The sequence below is a fragment of the Geotrypetes seraphini genome, chromosome 5, assembly GCF_902459505.1.
Source record: "Geotrypetes seraphini chromosome 5, aGeoSer1.1, whole genome shotgun sequence".
Taxonomy (NCBI): Eukaryota; Metazoa; Chordata; class Amphibia; order Gymnophiona; family Dermophiidae; genus Geotrypetes; species Geotrypetes seraphini.
This window is the reverse complement of record NC_047088.1, coordinates 126,400,691-126,422,414: the sequence shown is the minus strand read 5'-3', so window position 1 is coordinate 126,422,414 and position 21,724 is coordinate 126,400,691. Positions and strand designations below refer to the sequence as shown.

Here is a 21,724-nt window from a genome sequence, read left to right as displayed (position 1 = left end):
TGAACAAATACAAGACTGGCTTACCTCAAATAAATTATCATTAAATATTAACAAGACCAAAACTATGTTATTTAATTGGAAAAAAGACATACTATTATCAAAACCGTTTGTACTTAACAATATTACTCTTAACCTAGTATCCACTGTGAAAATACTTGGAGTTTTTTTAGATGATAATCTGACTTATCATGAACACATCTCCCACATAGTCAAAAATTGTTTCTTTAAACTACGGCAGATCAGATCAATTACCAAATTTCTAAATTTACCATCATTAAAGATTCTAATACATTCTTTTGTTATATCGAAAATTGATTATTGTAATGCCTTATTTATTAATATTACACAAAAAGAAAAAAGGAGATTACAGACCATCCAAAATACTGCTATAAAAATAATATATAATGCAAAAAAATACGATCATGTCTCCCCACTACTTAAAGACGCTCACTGGTTACCTATAAGTCACAGAACTCTGTTCAAAACAATGCTTCTCATCTTTAAGACTTTATTATACAATGAACCACAATTTATTTCAAAATCATTAATCCCTTACACAACCCAACGCCCATTACGATCATCGGAACAAAATCTGTTAACAGTACCGTCACTGAAAATCATAGGTACACGAAGAGCCGACATGTTTACAGTAATGGGGCCACAATGGTGGAATGCAATTCCCCAATATATCAGAATGGAACAGGACATTACAACTTTTAAAAAATTGCTAAAAACTTATTTATTTAAAGACGCTTTTACTTCTGATTGACCTAAAAACGCTTTTTAATATTGGCTTAAATCTTATTGTTTTATTTTTTTTTAAACTACTTACTTAAAGAGTCTTTTGAATTTCAAAGCGTTCACTTCCTTTAAAGACAGCTTTAGCTTGTGTTCTGATAAAGTTAAACCTATCCTTTTGTTTTTCCCTTTTTTTTTCGAACCCAACAGTGTAACTTTATGTTATTCCTTACCCCTCATGTATGTTTTATATAAAATGTAATGTGTAATTTGTCAATATTTGTTATATTTTAGCCTCTTGAATACTTTTATTTTGTTAATGTACATCGCCTAGAAATTTTGTAATAGGCGATTCATCAAATATTCAATAAAACTTGAAACTTGAAGTTTGCCGTCCTTCTTCAATTCAACCTCTCTGCAGCTTTTGATGTCGTCCATCTTGATATTCTAATTTACCAACTCACCGAGATAGGCATAAACTCCACAGTCCTTGACTGGTTCTCGAAGTTCTTACGCTCCCGCTCCAACATAGTCAACATGAAGGGCACTTCTTCCTCTCCCTGGAACCTGCTCTCTCCTATCCTTTTCAACATTTATATGTCCTCCCTTAAACTCCTCCATCTCTCCCCCCTTGAAACACTCTACACTTATGCAGACGACATCTTTGTCCTCCTCGAGACCGACCGGAACCTCACCAACCTCTCGACGAATTTATCTTCATGTATATCAAACCTTCAATCCTGGGCCCACACTGTGCAGATGAAACTGAACGAATCTAAAACAAAACTTCTCTGGCTCGGCCCAAAATTGGACCAACTGCCCACCTCCATCCCACTGACCTCTGGCCCCACTCTGCATCTTGAATATTCTAGTAAAGTTCTGGGAATCATCATTGATTCTACACTTTCCTTCAATGACCACCTCAACTCCTTAGTAAAAAAATGTTTCTTCAGCCTTCACATGCTGAGAAAAGTGAGATCCTGTTTCCATCAAAAACACTTTGCCGTCCTTGTCCAATCCACCATCCTTTCCAGACTGGACTACTGCAACTCTATCTACCTTAGCCTAACAAAGAAAAACCTTCAAAGACTCCAGCGAATTCAGAATACCACTGCTAAGCTCATCTTCGCAAAAAGCAAATTCGACCACGTCTCAATGCTTTTATCCAAGCTCCACTGGCTTCCGATTATCTCCAGAGTCCACTTCAAATGTGCCTGCCTCACTTTCAAGATCCTACACAGTATCCTCCCTCCCTTCATTCCTCTTTCTTGGAACTCCTCTAAACCCAATTCCACCAGATCCACCCAAAACCTGAAACTTTCCTTTCCCTCTCTAAAAGGCGTTTCACTTGTAGGAAAACTAGGTTCTTCCCTCCCTTTCAGACTCACTCAGCTCTGGAACAACCTTACCTCCCGTCTTAGGAATCTGAGCTCCCTCCAACTCTTCCGTAAACATCTGAAAACCTGGTTATTTTCAAAAATGTAACTCCTCCTCCCTCTCTGGTTATTCTAGTCCTCTAAATTTTCTCTTCATTTTGCCTCTTCCCTCCACTGGAGTTCCTTTCTACCCTAACTCTTGTTAACCGTGTCGAGCTTTACGAATGTAGAGATGATGCTGTATACAAACCTAAGGTTTAGATTAGATTAGATTAGATTTTCAAAAAGAGTGAGAAATGGGTAAGGTTATTTGTTTGGGGTAGTTGGCTTTAGTGAGAGGTGGAGTTTGAGACTTGCGGTATTATTTCTTTTTTCAGAGTTTTCTTGAAGAGTATGGTCTTTATTTCTTTTCTAAAAGTCTTGTAGTCGAGGGATGCCGTCAGTAGATTGGCGATTTGGTTGTCTAGTTTGGCTGCTTGAGTGGCCAGGAGGCCATCATATAGTTTTTTCTGTTTGACCTCCTTAATTGGGGGTATGAGAATGGGGTGTGAGTTTTCCTATGTCTGGTTGCGGTGTTGTGGATGAGGCGGTTATTCAGGTAGCTTGGACTGTCTCCGTATAAAGTCTTAAATAGTAGGCAGTAGAATTTAAATTGTATTCTTGCTGGGATCGGAAGCCAGTGCGATTGGAGATATGCTTCTGTAATGTGATCATGTTTCTTTAATGAGTAGATGAGTCTTAGTGCTGTGTTTTGGATAGTTTGTAGTTGTTTTGTTATGGTTGTAGGGCATGGGAGATAGAGGATATTACAGTAGTCAAGTAGGCCTAGTATTAAGGACTGAACTATGAGCTGGAATTGAGTTTTCTCGAAGAATTTCCGAACTTGTCTTAAGTTTCTCATGACTAAGAATGACTTTTGTATTGTTTTATTGATTTGTGGTTGCATGGTGCAGCATTTGTCGATAGTTATTCCTAGCAGTTTTAGGGTGGTTTGTATGGGGTAGTTGATTGCGTTGATTTCAATGTTGGTTATGGTTGGTATTTTTGTTGTTTTCTAGGAGGATGAATTTCATTTTATCTGGGTTCAATTTCAGTTTGTGATCTTTCATCCAGGTTGCTATTGATTTTAGTGTTTAGTATATTGTGTTTGTCATGGAGAGTTCAGGTTGATCGAGGGGTATGAGATTGGTAATGTCATCGGCATAGCTGTAGGAGGTTATGCCTTGTTTGTCCAGGTGAGAGCTGGGGATAGAGTCGGGGATAGAGAGGATCCTTGGGGAACTCCGCAGGGGTTTGACCAAGGTTCAGATTTTTGTTTGTCTGATTTTACTTTAAAGGTTCTTGATTTAAGGAATCCTTCAAACCATGTGTATACTTTATCTGTGATACCTATTGTATCCAGGATTTGTAGTAGAATGTTATAGTCCACCAAGTCGAATGCAGCGGTAAGGTCTAGTTGTATGAGCATCATTTCTTTTCCTGTGCTGAGATGTTGTCTGGCTGTGTCCAAGAGAGATCCTAGTAGTGTTTCTGTGCTGAAGTTGTTTCTGAAGCCGGATTGTGTGGGATGGAATATGTTATGATTTTCTAGGTAATTGGAGAGGAATTTGGCAACTACTCCTTCTATTATTTTGACGTAGAGTGGAATAGAGGTAATGGGTCTGTAGTTGGTTGTTTGGTCTATCGGTTCTTTGGGGTCTTTGAGGATCGGGGTGATGATGATTTCGCTGAGGTTGGTAGGGTAGTGGCCGTTTATTAGCAATATTTGTATCCAGTTTAGAAGAAGAGCGCAGAATTTTGTGCTGGATGTTTTTAGGAGATATGGTGGACAGTTGTTGAAGTCACCGTATATGCTGGGAGGAGAGAAGCTGATATGCACGGACGGGGAGAGGGACCTTGGGGTGATAGTGTCCGAAGATCTAAAGGCGAAAAAACAGTGTGACAAGGCAGTGGCTACTGCCAGAAGGATTCTGGGCTGTATAAAGAGAGGCGTAGTCAGTAGAAGGAAGAAGGTGTTGATGCCCCTGTACAGGTCATTGGTGAGGCCCCACTTGGAGTATTGTGTTCAGTTTTGGAGACCGTATCTGGCGAAAGACGTAAGAAGACTTGAGGCGGTCCAGAGGAGGGCGACGAAAATGATAGGAGGCTTGCGCCAGAAGACGTATGAGGAGAGACTGGAAGCCCTGAATATGTATACCCTAGAGGAAAGAAGAGACAGGGGAGATATGATTCAGACGTTCAAATACTTAAAGAGTATTAACGTAGAACAAAATCTTTTCCAGAGAAAGGAAAATGGTAAAACCAGAGGACATAATTTGAGGTTGAGGGGTGGTAGATTCAGGGGCAATGTTAGGAAATTCTACTTTACGGAGAGGGTGGTGGATGCCTGGAATGCGCTCCCGAGAGAGGTGGTGGAGAGTAAAACTGTGACTGAGTTCAAAGAAGCGTGGGATGAACACAGAAGATTTAGAATCAGAAAATAATATTAAAGATTGAACTAGGCCAGTTACTGGGCAGACTTGTACGGTCTGTGTCTGTGTATGGCCATTTGGAGGAGGATGGGCAGGAGTAAGTCTTAACAGAGATTTCGGCAGTTGGAAACCAAGCACAGTACCGGGTAAAGCTTTGGATTCTCGCCCAGAAATAGCTAAGAAGAAAAAAAAAAATTTAAATTGAATCAGGTTGGGCAGACTGGATGGACCATTCGGGTCTTTATCTGCCGTCATCTACTATGTTACTATGTCACAGGTTGCATGGCTGTATTTTTTGTAGTATTTGTTGAATTCGGGCCATTGTATATTGGGGAATTGAGACCATATTCTATCTGCTGCAGTAGAATCTCTATCTATGGGGAGAATTGTGAATTCGTTAAGATGGGTAGAGGTATCATTGAGGGTAGCTCTTGCATTGGTAATTTTATTTTGGAAGTGTTCTGCTAATAGAGTGGCTGGGGGGGTAGTATTGTTAGTGGTCAGGTAGGGTTTGGTGTCGGTTAGGGGTTTTAGAATTTGGAATAGTTTTTTGGTGTCTTGGGTTTCAGTGCCTATTAGGTTGGTGTAGTGTGCTTTTCTCGTCCTTTAATTGTGATTTGTATTGTTTGTTGATTTTTTTCCAGGAGAATTTTGTATGATCAGAGTTCGATTTTCTCCATTTTCTCTCTAGTCGTCTACATTGTCTTTTGAGTTGTAGCAGTTCGAGTCGAACCATTTATCTGATCTCCTGCTGGGTCTGGATTTGGTTTGCAGTGGGAGGGAAGTTTCATAGCGACTCCAGAAAGTACTTCTTCACCGAAAGAGTGGTGGATCAGTGGAACAGACTCCCAATGCAGGTAATAGAGGCCAGCAATGTGACGGATTTCAAGAGAAAATGGGATGCTCACGTGGGATCTTTAAGGGAGTAAATTCAGGGGGGCGGATAATTGGCAGGGGCAGACTCGATGGGCTATGGCCCTTTTCTGCCACCATTTTCTATGTTTCTATGGGGCTAAATCATCAAGGGTGTTGGAGCAAAGTCTTTCCCAATATAAGATGAAGTCCTCGGGGTTGTTTTCTAGAATAGTTTCATCTATTTTTGACCAGAATATGGAGGGTTTGATGTGTTTGCGTGAGGTATATGTTACTTTGAGTTTTGGTATAGTTTTTTTTGTTGTTTTTGGTCCAGTTGATGTTGAAAGTGTAGGTGTAGTAGTTCCGTTAGATGTATGAATTTCTGTTAAGGATGGTTGGTGGGTCATGAAGGCTGCAATATCAAGTTGGTGGCATTTTTCATGATTTGTTTGTGGATTTAGCATTTGGAAGGATAAGGCTTTGAGAAATGAGAAAGTTGTCTACTTGTTTGGATGATTGATCATCTAGGTGTAGATTTAGGTCTCCTAGGAGGAGTAGGTTGTAAGTTGCTATTAGTGAGTTTTGGTATATGAAGTCTTCCACTTTGGTTCTTCCTAAAGACCAGTTTCCCAGCGCTATGTAGCAGAGCATGCAGTTTAGTGTGTCTTTTAGTGTGGTGCTTGAGAGTTGGCAAGCTAAAAGGTCCATGTACGGGTTAGATGTTTGCTCAATTATATTAAGGGTTAGATCTTGTTTGATTAAGATTGCTAGGCCTCCGCCTCTTTTTTTTTCTCTGCAGACCACTGTAATTTTGTATCCTTGTGGGCAGACTTCAGTTATTCTGGGGTCTGAGTCGGAGGTTAGCCAGGTTTCTGTGAGGAAAGCACAGTTACTTACCGTAACAGGTGTTATCCAGGGACAGCAGGCATATATTCTCACATGTGGGTGACGTCATCTACGGAGCCCCGATGCGGAAGCATTTTCAAGCAAACTTGATTGAAAATTTAAGTTTGCTCTGCTGCTCCACGCATGCGTGCCTTCCTGCTCCACTAGGGGGTGCATCCCCTCGTGGTCTCCAGTTCACTTAACTGGCCAAGAAGCCAACCTCGAGGAGGTGGGCGGGTTGTGAGAATATATGCCTGCTGTCCCTGGATAACACCTGTTACGGTAAGTAACTGTGCTTTATCCCAGGACAAGCAGGCATGATATTCTCACATGTGGGTGACCTCCAAGCTAACTGAAAAGGGATGGAGGGAAGTTGGCAATTTAAGCAAATAGATTTCGCAATACCGATTGGCCGAACCGGCCATCGCTTCTGGACAGTGAGTCCAGACAGTAGTGGGAGGTGAAGGTATGAACCGAAGACCACGTGGCAGCCTTGCAGATTTCCTCAATAGGTGTGGACCTGAGGAATGCTACGGAAGCTGCCATCGCTCGGACCTTGTGTCCCGTTACTCGACCATGCAACGCGAGACCAGCCTGAGCGTAGCAAAAGGAGATGCAATCAGCCAACCAGTTGGACAAGGTGCGTTTGGAAACTGGGTGACCTAACCGGTTTGGGTCGAAGGACAAAAACAGTTGTGGGACTTTCCGGTGTGACTGAGTGCGTTGGAGGTAAAAGGCCAACGCTCTCTTGCAGTCAAGAGTGTGGAGCGCCACTTCTCCGGGGTGAGAGTGGGGCTTGGGAAAAAACACAGGCAAGACAATGGACTGATTGAGATGAAAATCAGACACTACTTTAGGTAAGAACTTTGGATGGGTGCGGAGTACCACCTTGTCGTGATGGAATACCGTGAAGGGTGGGTCCGCTACCAGAGCTTGTAACTCACTAACCCGCCGGGCGGAAGTGAGCGCGAGCAGGAAAATCACCTTCTAAGTGAGGAATTTTGGATGGCATTTGTCTAGGGGCTCAAATGGAGGTTTCATTAGTTGAGCCAGAACCACGTTAAGGTCCCAAACCACCGAGGGGGTTTGAGAGGAGGGTGGACGTTCAGAAGACCCTTCATGAAGCGAGAGACTAAGGGATGGAGCGAGAGGGCTTTCCCTTCCAGGGGCTGATGAAAGGCCGCAATCGCACTGAGGTGTACTCGAATGGAGTTGGTCTTTAGGCCGGAATGAGATAATTGAAGTAAATAGTCAAGGACCAGAAGGACGGGGACCGACACCGGGTCCTGGCTGTGGGAGGAGCACCAGGTTGAGAATCTGGTCCACTTTTGGGAGTAGCAGGTTCTCGTCGAGGTCTTTCTAGAGGCCTCCAATATCTCCTTGACTGATTGAGACACGGGGAGAGCAGTCAGGGGGAGAAAAACCAAGCATTCAGATGAAGAGATTGAAGATTGGGATGTAACAGCGAACCCTGACCCTGTGATAGTAGAGAGGGAAACAGGCAGAGGCAGTGGATCTCTGACACTGAGTTGAAGTAGAAGGGAAAACCACGGCTGGCGTGGCCAGCGAGGGGCAATCAGGATCAGGGTGGCTTGTACTGTTTTCAGGTGGACAAGCGTCCGCAGTATCAGAGGAAACGGCGGGAACGCGTACAGGAACCTTCCCTCCCAGTCGAGGAGGAAGGCGTCGGCCTCGAGCTGGTCCGGGAAGTACATCCGGGAGCAGAAGAGAGGCAGCTTGTGGTTGTGGGGGGATGCGAATAGATCTATTTGAGGCATCCCCCACTTTTCGAACACCTGTTGTAGGATCTCAGAGTGCAGTGACCACTCGTGTGGCTGGAGGAGGCGGCTGAGTCTGTCCGCCAGACAGTTTTGTTCTCCTTGTATGTACACCGCTCGAAGGAAGGTGTTGTTGGAGATTGCCCATTTCCAGAGGCGCAGGGCTTCCTGGCAAAGGGACCAAGACCCTGTTCCCCCTTGTTTGTATACGTAGTACATTGCTACTTGGTTGTCGGTTCGGATGAGAACCACTCGGTCGTGGAGCAGATGTTGAAAAGCTACAGCTGCGAGTTAGATGGCCTGAAGCTCTAGCATGTTGATGTGGCAGCGACGGTCTTCTGCTGACCACATCCCTTGAGTGCGTAGGCCGTCTAGATGGGCTCCCCAAGCGTACTCCGATGAGTCCGTGGTGAGTATCTTGCTGTGAGGTGGGGTGAGGAAGAGCAAACCTTTGGAAAGATTTGAAGAGTCGGCCCACCAGCGGAGCGATCGTTGCAAAGAAGGCGTCACTGTCACGGGGCGGTCGATCGGGTCCCGGTCTTGCCGCCATTGAGAGGCCAAGGTCCATTGAGGAATTCTCAGATGGAGGCGGGCAAAGGGTGTGACGTGGACGGTGGAGGCCATGTGGCCCAGAAGAGTCATCATCTGCCGAGCTGATACCGAGGTCAGCAGGGGAAAACCTTCGACTCAGACTTACTAACGCCTCTAGACGCGGAGGGGGGAGGAAGGAACGGAGGCGAACCGTGTCCAGCGTGGCCCCGATGAACTACAGGGACTGGGAGGGGTGTAGTTGGGATTTTGGGAAGTTTATCTCGAACCCCAGACTTTGTAGGTAGGTAATAGTCTGTTGGGTCACTGAGATAACCGCTTCCCTGGACGGGGCTTTGATCAGCCAGTCGTCCAGGTAGGGGAATACCTAGAGGCCCTTGGAGCGTAAGCTTGCTGCGACTACCACGAGGCACTTGGTGAAGACCCGAGGTGACGATGCTAGGCCGAAGGGGAGGACACAGTATTGTAGGTGCCAGTCCCCTACCTGAAAACGCAAGAACTTGCGGTGAGCGGGGTGCACTGGGACCTGCGTGTACGCCTCCTTCAGATCGAGGGAGCAGAGCCAGTCGCCCTCGTCAATCAGGGTCGGTAGGGAAAGCATCCAAAATTTTTCCCGTACCAGAAATTTGTTGAGGCGTCTCAAGTCTAGTATTGGGCTTAGGTCTCCCGTTTTTTTCGGTACCAGGAAGTAACGGGAGTAGAAGCCCTTCCCCCGTTGGTCGGGGGGAACCTCCTCCACTGCTCTCAGGCGAAGCAGGTCTCGAGCTTCGGAGAGGAGTAAGGGTAGCTGTGTCCGGTTGGGAGGGCAATTCCTTGGGGGGTTGTCCGGAGGAATGGCCCGAAAGTTGAGAGAGTATCCTGATGAGATCACGCCAAGGACCCATGCGTCCGACGTGACTTGTTCCCAGCGAGGGTAAAAGGCTTTGAGGCGACCCCCGATGGGAAGGAGGCCTGGGACTATGGCGGAGGGGGCCCGCCCCCTTCCGCGTATCCCGTCAAAAGGACGGGGATGGTTTGGTAGTTGCAGGCGGTTGGGACTTGGGCATGGCCCGGTGGTGGGCTTGCGGACGCCTGGGTGGAGGCCGCGAGAAGGCAGGGGTGGATTTTTGTGGGTAGCGGCGCGGAGGGGCCCTATACGGCCTGGACACGGGTGGTTTAGGCTTTTGCCGGACGAGGGAGGCGAACGAGCGTTCGTGTTCGGAGAGGCGTTTTGTAGCCGCCTCGATAGTGTCATCGAACAGTTCTTTTCCCACGCAGGGGAGGTTAGCCAACCGGTCCTGCAAGTTGGGGTCCATGTCGACCAGGCGCAGCCAAGCTAGTCGGCGCATGGCGATAGCAAAGGCTGCCTCTCTGGAGGACAGTTCGAAGCCATCATATGCCGTGTGGAATAGATGGAGGCGCAGGTTGGAGAGGGACTCTAAAAGCAGGCCAAACGCTCCTTGCCGGGAGGCCAGTAGGTCAGTCTCAAAGGCTCTCAATAGTCCAATGAGGTGTTTGAGGTAGGATGTGAAGGTGAAAGTGTAGCTTTGCACCCTAGAGGCCATCATTGCATTTTGATATAGTCTCCTGCCGAACTTGTCCAGGGTTCGGCCTTCTCGGCCTGGGGGGACCGCAGCTGAGACCCGGGATGGGTGAGCCTTTTACAAGGAGGATTCTACTAGCAGCGACTGGTGGGACAGCTGTGGTTGTTCGAATCCCGGGTAGGGTACTGTGCGGTACTTGACCTCCATTTTGGAGGGTACGGCTGTGACCATGTAGGGGGTCTCCAGGTTCCTGAAGAAGGCCTGTTGGAGTACCGGGTTAGGTGGTAAGCGAAGGGACTCTCTGGGCAGTGATGGCATATCCAGCTCCGCTAGGTACTCCTTAGAGTATCTGGAGTCGGACTGGAGGTCTAAGTCCAAAGCGTGGCCCATGTCCTGGACAAAGCGAGTGAAGGATGGGCGGGATGTTCCCGGGGCCCTGTGCGGGGTCGGTGAACGAGACCTCCATCGGGTGGAGAAGGATGGGGAGGCTTCCCTCGAGTATCGAGGTTCCTGCTCCGAGACCGGGGAAGCACTGTGAGAGTCGTCGATCTTCGGCGTCTCGAGGAGCCCCTCGGAGACGATGCCGGGGTTCGGGGTACCGATCGATGTCGAATCGGTGACCTCGACCCGGACTCCCTCGGAGAATACCTGCAACCTCGGGTCGGGGTCCCGGTCCGAGAGGGAGTTCGGAGGATGCGCGGGTTGGAGAGTGATAACTCAGCCACCCTTAGTGGTCCCGTACGAGGTGTAGGAGAACGGCCTCGTAGAGTTGGTGAACCTCGGGCCTTCTTGGAGGTACGGCGGTTCGAGGTTTCTGTCGTTTTAGCACGACGTTTTGCCCCGCGGCGGTCTGCGGAGGGAGAGCGTCTCGGGCGCCTCGGCGAGGAGTCCGAGGAGGATGGGATGCGGTGAAGCTTGCGCACTTTTTCCCGAGGTTGCTCGATGCAAGGCTCAGGCTGGTCTGGCACCTGTGGGGTCGAGGTCGAGGCCGATTGTAACTGGGCCATTGCAGCGGACAGCTCCGACGAGATCATCGCTCGGAGTAGGTCCTGGAAGACGGGCATGGACAGCATCGAAGGCATGTCCACTGCCTCGGTGCACTCCACCGGGGGCAACCTCGTATCAGAGTATTCCCGTGTGGTGGAGGCACGGCCTGAAGGCTTGGAGGGCTTAGCTGAGGCTGTAAGAATGGGGCTTCCGCCATGCGTCGACGGTGTCCCCGAGGCTGGCTTCTTCGATGTTACGGAACCTGAAGAAGGAAGAGGGGACTTACCCGGGGCCGAGGCTTTCTGCTGTCCCGAGGGCTTCGGGGCCGAGGTCAAGGCCAGGGCCGAGGCCGGGGCCGACCTCGAGGCCGAGGTAGAGGGTTGGTCCAGAGCAAAAAGGTCCGCCATGCGGGCTTTTCTTCGACGGAGGGCCCGGTTCTGGAAAGTAGCGCACTGGGGGCAGGAGTCGGTTGGATGAGCCGCCCCCAGGCAGAGGATGCACCGGCGATGCGGGTCTGTGATGGAAAGAAGCCGCTCACACCGGGTGCACATTTTAAAGCCGGTCAAAGGCCGGGACATAGAATCGAAAGTAGCCGCGGCTCGAGTAGCCACGCGGCCACGGGGACCCGGAAGCCTCCGGGTCGTCAAAAACTAAGCAGGAATCAAGTTGAAAAGTAAAGAATTCGCGCACAGCGACTTAATCGAGAAAAAACAAGAAAAAATCGCGGTACTAGAAGGCAGTTGGGGCAGAGCCTGAAAAACACGACTTCTAGGCTCAGCGGAAAATTTTGAACTGGAGACCACGAGGGGATGCACCCCCTAGTGGAGCAGGAAGGCACGCATGCATGGAGCAGCAGAGCAAACTTAAATCTTCAATCAAGTTTGCTTGAAAATGCTTCCGCATCGGGGCTCCGTAGATGACGTCACCCACATGTGAGAATATCATGCCTGCTTGTCCTGGGATAAAAGACAGTCCAGGTTTTCTTTGTGTTATCCAGATTTTTATAAGTTCTGTTTTTGGACCTAGCGCTCTGATATTTAAGTAGGTGCATTTGAGTGTGGATATCTCTGTGTGATAGTCGTGGATTGTGTTTTAATATATAAGTGATTTAGTGTGCCGGTGTGGTTTAGTCTTAGTGTGTGTTGGTCTTCTTCCCCATGCTGTGGTAATGGAGTGTAGTGTTAGATTGTAGGTTTGAGTTTTTCACTTTGTGTTCGATTTATTTATATCTGTAGCGGGTGTAGGGAGGAGGTTATTTGCTGCTGTCTTCCCGCTGGTTAAAAGAAGGATTAACAGTATGAAGTGCTGGGCTCGTGAGGTTAGCTTCATTTTGGTTTTTTTTATTTATTTTTTTTTGTTTGGTGGTTGGTGGTAGAAGGATGCTGTTTTTCGGTTGGTTTTACGTTTGGTAGTGTTGTGGGGGTGGATCGCTTCTTGGTCGCTTCACAAAGGTGCTATGAGCGTCTTAGACAGCGTGCTGTTAGGCGCTGAATCTTTTATTGGTTCAGCGTAGTCCCATCGGGTGGGGAGGAGGGGCGGAGTACGCTCCCACACCGGCAAGCCTCCCTGCCTACTCCTGGGTCCAGCGATGTTGGCCCTGTGCAGTCCCGTCGGGAGAGGGGAGGGGCAGAGTGCGCTCCCACGCCGGCAAACCTCCCTGCCTGCTCCTGGGTCCAGCAAAGTGGCCAAATTGAGTTTCAAATGAGAAACAAGAAGTAAACAGAAACTAACAGAAACACGGGTGCTGAGAGACTTCCTGAGCCTTCCAACTGGCTCAGTGTAGTCTCGTCGGGTGGGGGGAGGGGTGGAGTGCGCTCCCACGCCAGCAAGCCTCCCTGCCTGCTCCTGGGTCCAGCGATGTCGGCCCTGTGCAGTCCCGTCGGGAGGGGGGAGGGGCGGAGTGCGCTCCCACGCTGGCAAGCCTCCATGCCTGCTCCTGGGTCCAGCGATTTCTTTAATAAGACATTATTTTTTTCTGAGGCCCTCCCAAGTACTTACAAATCTAAAATGTGGTCCTGCATAGGGTTTGAGTTTGAGACCACTACCCTAAACTATACCCTTCCCTTGGGTTTTTGCAGCCCAAATGCATGACCTTGCATTTCTTAGCATTAAATTTTAGCTTCACCAGGTCTTTCTTCATGTTATTCACACCATCCGGCGTGTCTAATCTATTGCATATTTTGGAATCATCCGCAAAGAGGCAAATCTTACCCGACAACCCTTCAGCAATATCATTTATAAAAATGTAACACGAACAAGCCAAGAATAGAACCTTGAGGCACACCACTGGTAACATCCCTTTTCTCAGAGGAATCTCCATTGATCACTACCCTCTGTCGCCTTCCACTCAACCAGTTCTTGACCCAGCCCGTCAATTTGGGAACCATCTCAAGGGCACTCAGTTTTTTTATTAGACATCTATGTAGAGCACTGTCAAAGACTTTGCTAAAATCTAAATACACCACATCTAGCGCAGATCTTCTATTCAATTCTCTGGTCACTCAGTAAAAGAAATTGATCAGATTTGTCTGACAAGACCTACCTCTAGTGAATCCATGTTGCCTCCAGTCCTGTAATCCACAGGATTCCAAAAATTTCACCATTCTCTGTTTTAAAAGCCTTTCCATTAATTTGCTTACCACAGAAGTCAAGGCTTTCCAGCCTGTAATTTCCTACTTCTTCCATACTTCCACATTTGTGGAGAGGGACCATATCAGACCTTCTCCAGTCCTCCGGTACTACTCCCGACTCTAGACTTATTGAAAAGGTCAGTCAGCGGAGCTACCAGAACTTCCCTAAATTCCTTCAGCACCATCCAGCCCCATCGCTTTGTCTACCTTTATTTTAGCTAGCTCCTCACGAACACAACCCTCTGAAAATCAATCAGGGTCTATTACTCCTCCATCCCTATTCACATTTGTCTTCTGCAGTCCCGCATATTTTTGTCTGCCTATCTTTGCTGTAAAGGAAAGACACCCTATGTCCAAGGCACTTGAAGACTTAAGAATTTGGAAATTACTGTACACCTTTTAATTGCCTACTGCCCCATACTCTCAAAACTATCCCCAAGAACTAACCCATACCCCTCCCCAATATCCCATACCCAAAATCCCATACCCAATATCCCATACCCAATATCCCATACCCAGTCACCAACTACCCCTTATCCCCCAGCCCAATTATTGCAATAATTCCCATCCCCAAAGTTACCCTAAGCTATAACTAACCTCATGGCCAAAACTAGCCCTCCAACTACAACATCCAACAGAGGAATTCCTGCCTTCATCTATCTACATAACCCCCAAACTAATTTTGTTTGTTTTTTAATGCTTCCTTTAATCTTCCATACATTATCTTCCCCTCATATTCCCAGCTTCTTGGCAGCAGAAATGTGATTTGTCCACAAGAGGAAATCTAGTACCTGATAATTTTAGTACAGTAATGAACAGCAGCAACAAGTGACAAGCAGATTTTCAAACTGTGTTGCCATAAAACCCCAGACATTCTCTTTCAGTTTGAAAGTCTTCAAGAATAACTAAAAACATTGTTAGAACGCAGAGCAAAAGGATAAAATTGGAAAGAAAAAAAAAATGAATACCACTATCCAATACCTACCTTAACATTATCCGATTTCATTTCTGCTTCTGTGTAAAGTCCTTTCATAAAACCAGTTGATCGTATTACCTTCAAAACACAAAATTTGAACCAGGTCACTAAGAAACAAAACCAGGATCATGAGCTAATCACTGAGATAGAGAAAAACTTAGTTCTTTCATATACAGTCATGTGAAAAAATTAGGACAACCCATGAAATATTCAGGTGAAGGGGCATAATAAAAAATAAAAAAAATAAAAAAAGTCTAAGTCCCCTTTTGGCCTAAGGCCCTAAACGTTGAAAGTAGAAGCAGGGAAAATGTCCATTATCAAAAAAAGTCCAAAAGTAGATTGTTTTGTTTTTTTAAATAATGGCCTGCCTCTACATTCAGCTGTTTAAACACCCAGACCACCACTACATCTAAACTTACACCATATAATCAACCTAATAAAAGCCTAAATACCAAACGCCCAAAACAAGGGCTTTTAGGCGAAGGAGGGGCAAGTCCTTCGCCTAAAAGCTGGATTCTCTAACCGGTGTCTGTCTGTCAAAAACAACACTGGTTACAGAATCCACCCCGCCCCCAGACAACAATCTGGGCAGGAGGGGCCTAAGGCTACTGGGCCGATTCTGGTTGGCCCAGGTGCCTCAGGCTCCATCTGTCGGTGGGGTTTGAGGCACCTGGGCCCGCCATTCTAAGGATGGCGGGCCTGCCGGACAGATGGGCTTGAGACCCGGCCTGCCGGCCAACTTTTTCAGGTACGGGGGGTGTCGCAAGGTCAGCAGGAGGGTCTTGCGGGTCAGCGGGTGGGGGGAGGTTTTCAGCAGGCTGATCGGGAGTTCGGGGGGGGGGCAGTCGTGGGGGGGCTATGTCGGGGCAGGAGGGCCTGGGATCCCTCCTGCCCAGATCTTAGTGGAGGTGGGGGGTAGGAGAGTCGCCTGAGCAGGAGGGGTTGAGCTCCCTCCTGCCCGATCGTGTAAGGGGGGAGTGTCGCCGGGCAGGAGGGGTTGAGCTCTCTTCTGCCCAATCTTGTAAGGGGGGGTCACCTGGGCAGGAGGCCTTGGGCTCCCTCCTGCCCAATTGTGTAAGGGGGAATCGCCTGGGCAGGAGGGCTTGGGCTTCCTCTTGCCCGGATTGTTGTTGGGGGGGGTGTCGCCAGGCAGGAGAGGTTGAGCTCCCTCGTGGGCGATTTTATCGAGGGGCGGTGTCGCAGGGCAGGAGGCCTTGGGCTCCCTCCTGCCTGGATCATTGTCAGGGGAAGGGGTGGATTGCTGCAGGAGAGATGCCTCATCTTTCCTGCAACTTTAGCGATTCTAAGTGCCGCGATGGTTGCAGTGGGAGGTGGGTAGGTTGCCGGGCCACTGAGCTGATCACGCCAGCCGCCATCAGCTCAGCGGGCCCTTTTTCATGGTCTAAGTCAAAACGTCTAAGTCATGGTCTAAGTAAAAGCATATAAGTGCCAACTAGGCAACCTGCCTAAACTTTTGATTATACCTGCTGTACGCCTATGTCTAGGTCGGCCCACCTCCCGCCCTTTCCCCTCCTCCAAAAATGCCTCTTTTCGCACTATACCTTTAGAGGCAGGGGAAAGGCCTAAGCTGGTTTTAGATACATCTAAAACCAGCTTAGGTTATGGGTACTTGGACGATCAGGCTTTTTGATCATCCAAGTACCTATTTAGGCCACTTTTTAGACTTTTTTTTATTATGAGCCCCTTATTTCTTAAGAAATGTTCACATATCGATGTCAAATCTTTTTTTATTTATCTCTGGAAAAGAAAGAAAGAGATGTATTGAATTTGCAGGTAGTTAGAATACACATTTTTGTGGATATCTTTTGTTTCATGAGTAAATCAAGGAAAATTTTTGTTGCTTACCTGCAATTACATCTCTTTCTTTTCTAGAGATAAATAAAAAAAAAAAGATTTGACATTGATATATTAACTTTTCTTAAGAAATAACTGAATATTTCATTGGCTGTCATTTTTTCACAAGCTTTCCGCCTAGATTTGAATTTTCAGCAGGTTTTCCTCATGATCTTTTAATTATATTTTGCATTACTACATTTTTTTCTATTTAAATATTTTAAAATAAAGTACATGCAAATAGAATCTATTAATTATGGGGTCTCTTACTAAACATTAGTGCTTATCTGCCACAGGACCCATTTTATTCCACATTTGGTACCATATCTTTGCTGGTGTGAATGCCGAAGCCTCGCCAATCAAAGAAATCCACTGCTAAAGCCACCCCCTTCCTCAGGAGCAAGGCAATCACAAACTGAGCACGATATAAAAGAATGTAAGCGTCGGTGACTGGCAGCATACCGCTGCCTCAGAAGCGAGAAAGTATGAGGAGGAAGGAGGCAATTCAGGAAGCAGATTTTTTTAGATGGAGGGACTTCAGCTCTCTCGCCAGCCATTGAACAGGTTTCTGCATCTTTGGAGGGGGCCCCCGAGCCAAAATGGGGGGACCCAGGTTTCCAAGCCCTCCTCATGGCTATGCTACAGATTAAAGGCCTAATATTACTACTACTATTTATCATTTCTATAGCGCTGAAAGGCATAAGCAACACTGTACATTTAATATAAGATAGAAGGTTCCTGCTCAGATGAGCTTGCAAACTCATTTTGACAGACATCAGAGGACAAATACGGGGGTTGGGGAGTTTCTTGCAGAGAGAATGATAGAGTGAACATAGGAGTTGAAAGCAGCCTTGAAAAAAGTGGACCTTTAGCTTGAATTTGAATACTGCTAGAGAAGGAGCCCGATGTAATGACTAAGGCAGTCTGTTCCATGAATACGGCGCAGCAAGATAATCCCTCCTACAGATAGGAGGAACTTGCTCAATGAACAGAGTTCATGGGGGAAGCATAGGGGGAGATAAGTGCGGAAAGATATTGAGGGGCTGCACAGTGAGTACACTTGGAGGTAAGAGAAGTCTGAACTGTATTCGGAAATGGATGGGGAGCCAGTGAAGTGACTTGAGGAGAGGTGTATTAAGAGTATGGCAGCTCCTGCGGAATGTAAGTCATGCATCAGAATTTTGCACGCATTGAAGGGGAGAGAGATGGTTGAATGGAAGAAGCAAGTTGCAATAGCGAGAGGCGATGAGAGTATGGCTAAGGGTTTTGGTAGTGTCGTTCTCTAAAAGCTTGAGACTAGCCTTAAATTGGCCATTCCAACTAGATGGAAGAGCATCTATAAAATGCTAGTATCAATACGTGAAAATTTAATACATCTTAGACAAACGGCAACTGAATTAAATGATTAACACTGCAAAAACTGCTTTCAGATTTAAATGAACAACAGATTAGGTTCTGTTAAGATACACCGGAGTTCGTACTTTAGCTGTTGATTCCCACAAAACTGCAGAAGGGTATCGCTTTAAGATCTTGAATTCCTCCCCTTCTGCAGTGAAGAACAGCTTCCTACTCATTTGGTACCAAAGCAATCAAACTCCATTGAAACAGAAGTAAAGAGAAGGAGAGGCACAGGGAGATTCCCCAACAACAAACACATTCTGCGCTGAAACTTAGGAAGCAAATAGAACAATGATCAATAAACATTTAACAAGCAGTGAACAATAAATTAAGCACATCAGCAGCTATGAGCCAACCTGCTAAGTGTAACTAGTAGGGGCTAGAGAACCCTTCAAAGGAAATGAGAACAGGAAGCCCCAGGTTCCTGTAACATCTCTGCTTAATCTTAGATACAGAAGAAGAGGTCCCATGACAGACATTGGCAATGTCCGAGGCAGAAATCAGGAGAATCAAAAGTCTGCACAGAACACAGATTAGGTAAGAACCAGAGTCTGTACTTTAGCTGATGTTCCAAGGCAGTGCCAGATGTCTAAGGAGGGCAGATGAGCCTGTACACAAAACCAAGGATCCAAAAGCAGCATTCTCTCGACCCACCACATTCGCTCTGTAGAACTTTGTAAAGGAATGAAGAGTAGCCCAAGTAGCTGCTCTACAGATCTAATCAGGCAAAACAGCCTGAGACTTCCCCCAGAAGGTCGCTACACTTTCTGTTGAATGTGCTGCAAGAGAGATATGGGGCTATTTTCCACAGGCAATGTAGGAAGAAGAAATCGCCATTCTGCCCATCTAGCAAGGGAAGGTTTGGAAGCTGGTCTGCCCCGTCTCGAGTGATTGATCAACACACACACAAAAAAAAAAAAAGATCAAAAGTGAGTCAAAAGCCCTCTCCAGGTAGATAAGCAGGTCCCCTCGCACATTTAGCTTGTGCAAAAGTTTCTTCTGTTTGGTGGAACCCATAGGTTGAGAGGCAAGCAAACAAAGATCCTGATTGACATGGAAGATGGAAACCTACTTCGGAAGAAAGGAAGGAACTGTATGCAAAAAAACATACAATTCCATGAAATGAAAAAAAGGCTCCCTATAAGGTGACCATACGTCCCTTTTTGAACAGGACCATCCTGTTTTTAGATCCCCTGTCCCGTTGTCTCCACGCACAGCTTCAGGACACCGAAATGTCCTGTTTTCAAAGACAGCGTCCCGAAGCTGTGAGTGGGGACAACGGGACAGACTATCACTTCCCCTCCCTCCTTCCAGCGACGGAGCAGAAGCCTGCTCCTCTCCCCAGGATCAGCCCCCGCTGCTGCTACCTACACACCTGGCCTACCGCCGCATCAACCCCTCCCCCACAACTAAAGCAAAAGAAGGTCCAGGTGCCAGCCCACAAACCTTCCCAACGTCAATTCTGACGTCGGAGAGGAAGTTCCGGGCCAGCCAATCGATACCTGTCTGGCCCGGAACTTTCTCTTACTAAGGATATAGGAAGGAGGCACTGGGGGCACTAAGGACATAGGAAGGGGCACTAAGGACATAGGAAGGGGCACTAAGGACATAGGAAGGAGCACTGGGGGCACTAAGGACATGGAAAGAGGCACTAAGGACATGGAAAGAGGCACTAAGGACATAAGAAGGAGCACTGGGGCTACTAAGGACATGGTAAGGGGGCGCTAAGGACATGGGAAGGAAGCACTGGGGGCGCTAAGGACATGGGAAGGAAGCACTGGGGGCACTAAGGACATGGGAAGGAAGCACTGGGGGCACTAAGGACATGGGAAGGAAGCACTGGGGGCACTAAGGACATGGGAAGGAAGCACTGGGGGCACTAAGGACATGGGAAGGAGGCACTCGCGACACTAAGGACATAGGAAGGGGCACTATGGACATAGAAAGGAGGCACTGGGGGCACTAAGAACACAGGAAGGGGCACTAAGAACAAAGGAAGGAGGCACTGGGGGCACTATGTACGCAGGAACGGGCACTAAGGACATAGGAAGGAGGCACTGGGGGCACTAAGGACACAGGAAGGGGCACTATGGACATAGGAAGGAGGCACTGGGGCACTAAGAACACAGGAAGGGGCACTAAGAACAAAGGAAGGAGGCACTGGGGGCACTAAGTACGCAGGAAGGGGCACTAAGAACAAAGGAAGGAGGCACTGGGGGCACTAAGTACGCAGGAACGGGCACTAAGGACATAGGAAGGAGGCACTGAGGGCATTAAGGACATAGGAAGGAAGGAGGGAGGGAATAGAAAGGGACAATTGTTGGGCTTGAGTGCAGAAAAAAAAGAAAGAAATGAAGGAAAGGATGCACAGTCAGAAGGAAATCGCAACCAGAAACTCATGAAATCACCAGACAGCAAAGGTAGGAAAAATGATTTTATTTTCAATTTAGTGATCAAAATGTGTCAGTTTTGGTAACATAGTAACATAGTAGATGACGGCAGATAAAGACCAATGGCCCATCCAGTCTGCCCAACCTAATTCAAGTTTAATTTTTTAATTTTTTCTTCTTGGCTATTTCTGGGCAAGAATCCAAAGCTTTACCCGGTACTGTGCTTGGGTTCCTACTGCCGAAATCTCTGTTAAAACCTACTCCAGCCCATCTACACCCTCCCAGCCATTGAAGCCCTCCCCAGCCCATCCTCCACAAAAAGGTCATATACAGACACAGACCGCACAAGTCTGCCCAGCAATGGCCTTAGTTCAATGTTAATATTATTTTCTGATTCTAGATCCTCTGTGTTCATCCCATGCTTCTTTGAACTCAGTCACAGTTTTACTCTCCACCACCTCTCTCGGGAGCACATTCCAGGCATCCACCACCCTCTCCGTAAAGTAGAATTTCCTAACATTGCCTTTGAATCTACCACCCCTCAACCTCAAATTAGGTCCTCTGGTTTTACCATTTTCCTTTCTCTGGAAAAGATTATGTTCTACGATAATACCCTTCAAGTATTTGAACATCTGAATCATATTTCCCCTGTCTCTCCTTTCCTCTAGGGTATACATATTCAGGGCTTCCAGTCTCTCCTCATACGTCTTCTGGTGCAAGCCTCCTATCATTTTCGTCGTCCTCCTCTGGACCGTTTCAAGTCTTCTTACATCCTTCGTAAGATACTGTCTCCAAAACTGAACACAATACTCCAAGTGGGGCCTTACCAATGACCTGTACAGGGGCATGAACAACTTCTTCCTTCTACTGGCTACACTTCTCTTTATACAGCCCAGCATCCTTCTGGCAGCAGCCACTGCCTTGTTACACTGTTTTCTCGCCTTTAGATCTTCGGACACTATCACCCCAAGGTCCCTCTCCCCGTCCCTGCATATCAGCTTCTCTCCTTCCAGCATATACGGTTCCTTCCTATTATTAATCCCCAAATGCATTTCTTTGCATTGAATTTTAGTTGCCAGGCATTAGACCATTCCTCTAACTTTTGCAGATCCTTTTTCATATTTTCCACTCCCTCTTCGGTGTCTACTCTGTTACAAATCTTGGTATCATCTGCAAAAAGGCACTTTTCCTTCTAACCCTTCAGCAATGTCACTCACAAACATATTGAACAGGATTGGTCCCAGCACCGAACCCCGAGGGACTCCACTACTCACCTTTCCTTCCTCCGAGCGACTTCCATTAACAACCACCCCC

The 21,724-nt window shown here is 47.1% G+C and overlaps 1 protein-coding gene across 1 annotated transcript in view; it reads right to left on the bottom strand.

Moving 5' to 3' along the window:
* LOC117360389 (TRAF3-interacting protein 1-like) overlaps positions 1–21,724 on the bottom strand; it is a gene marked incomplete at its 3' end in the record, with an annotated part of 741,717 nt that overhangs the window by 655,989 nt on the left and 64,004 nt on the right. The window contains exon 2 of the mRNA XM_033944098.1: positions 14,778–14,846. Within this exon, the coding sequence (XP_033799989.1) occupies positions 14,778–14,846 (69 nt within the window). The remainder of the gene's footprint in view (positions 1–14,777; positions 14,847–21,724) is intronic.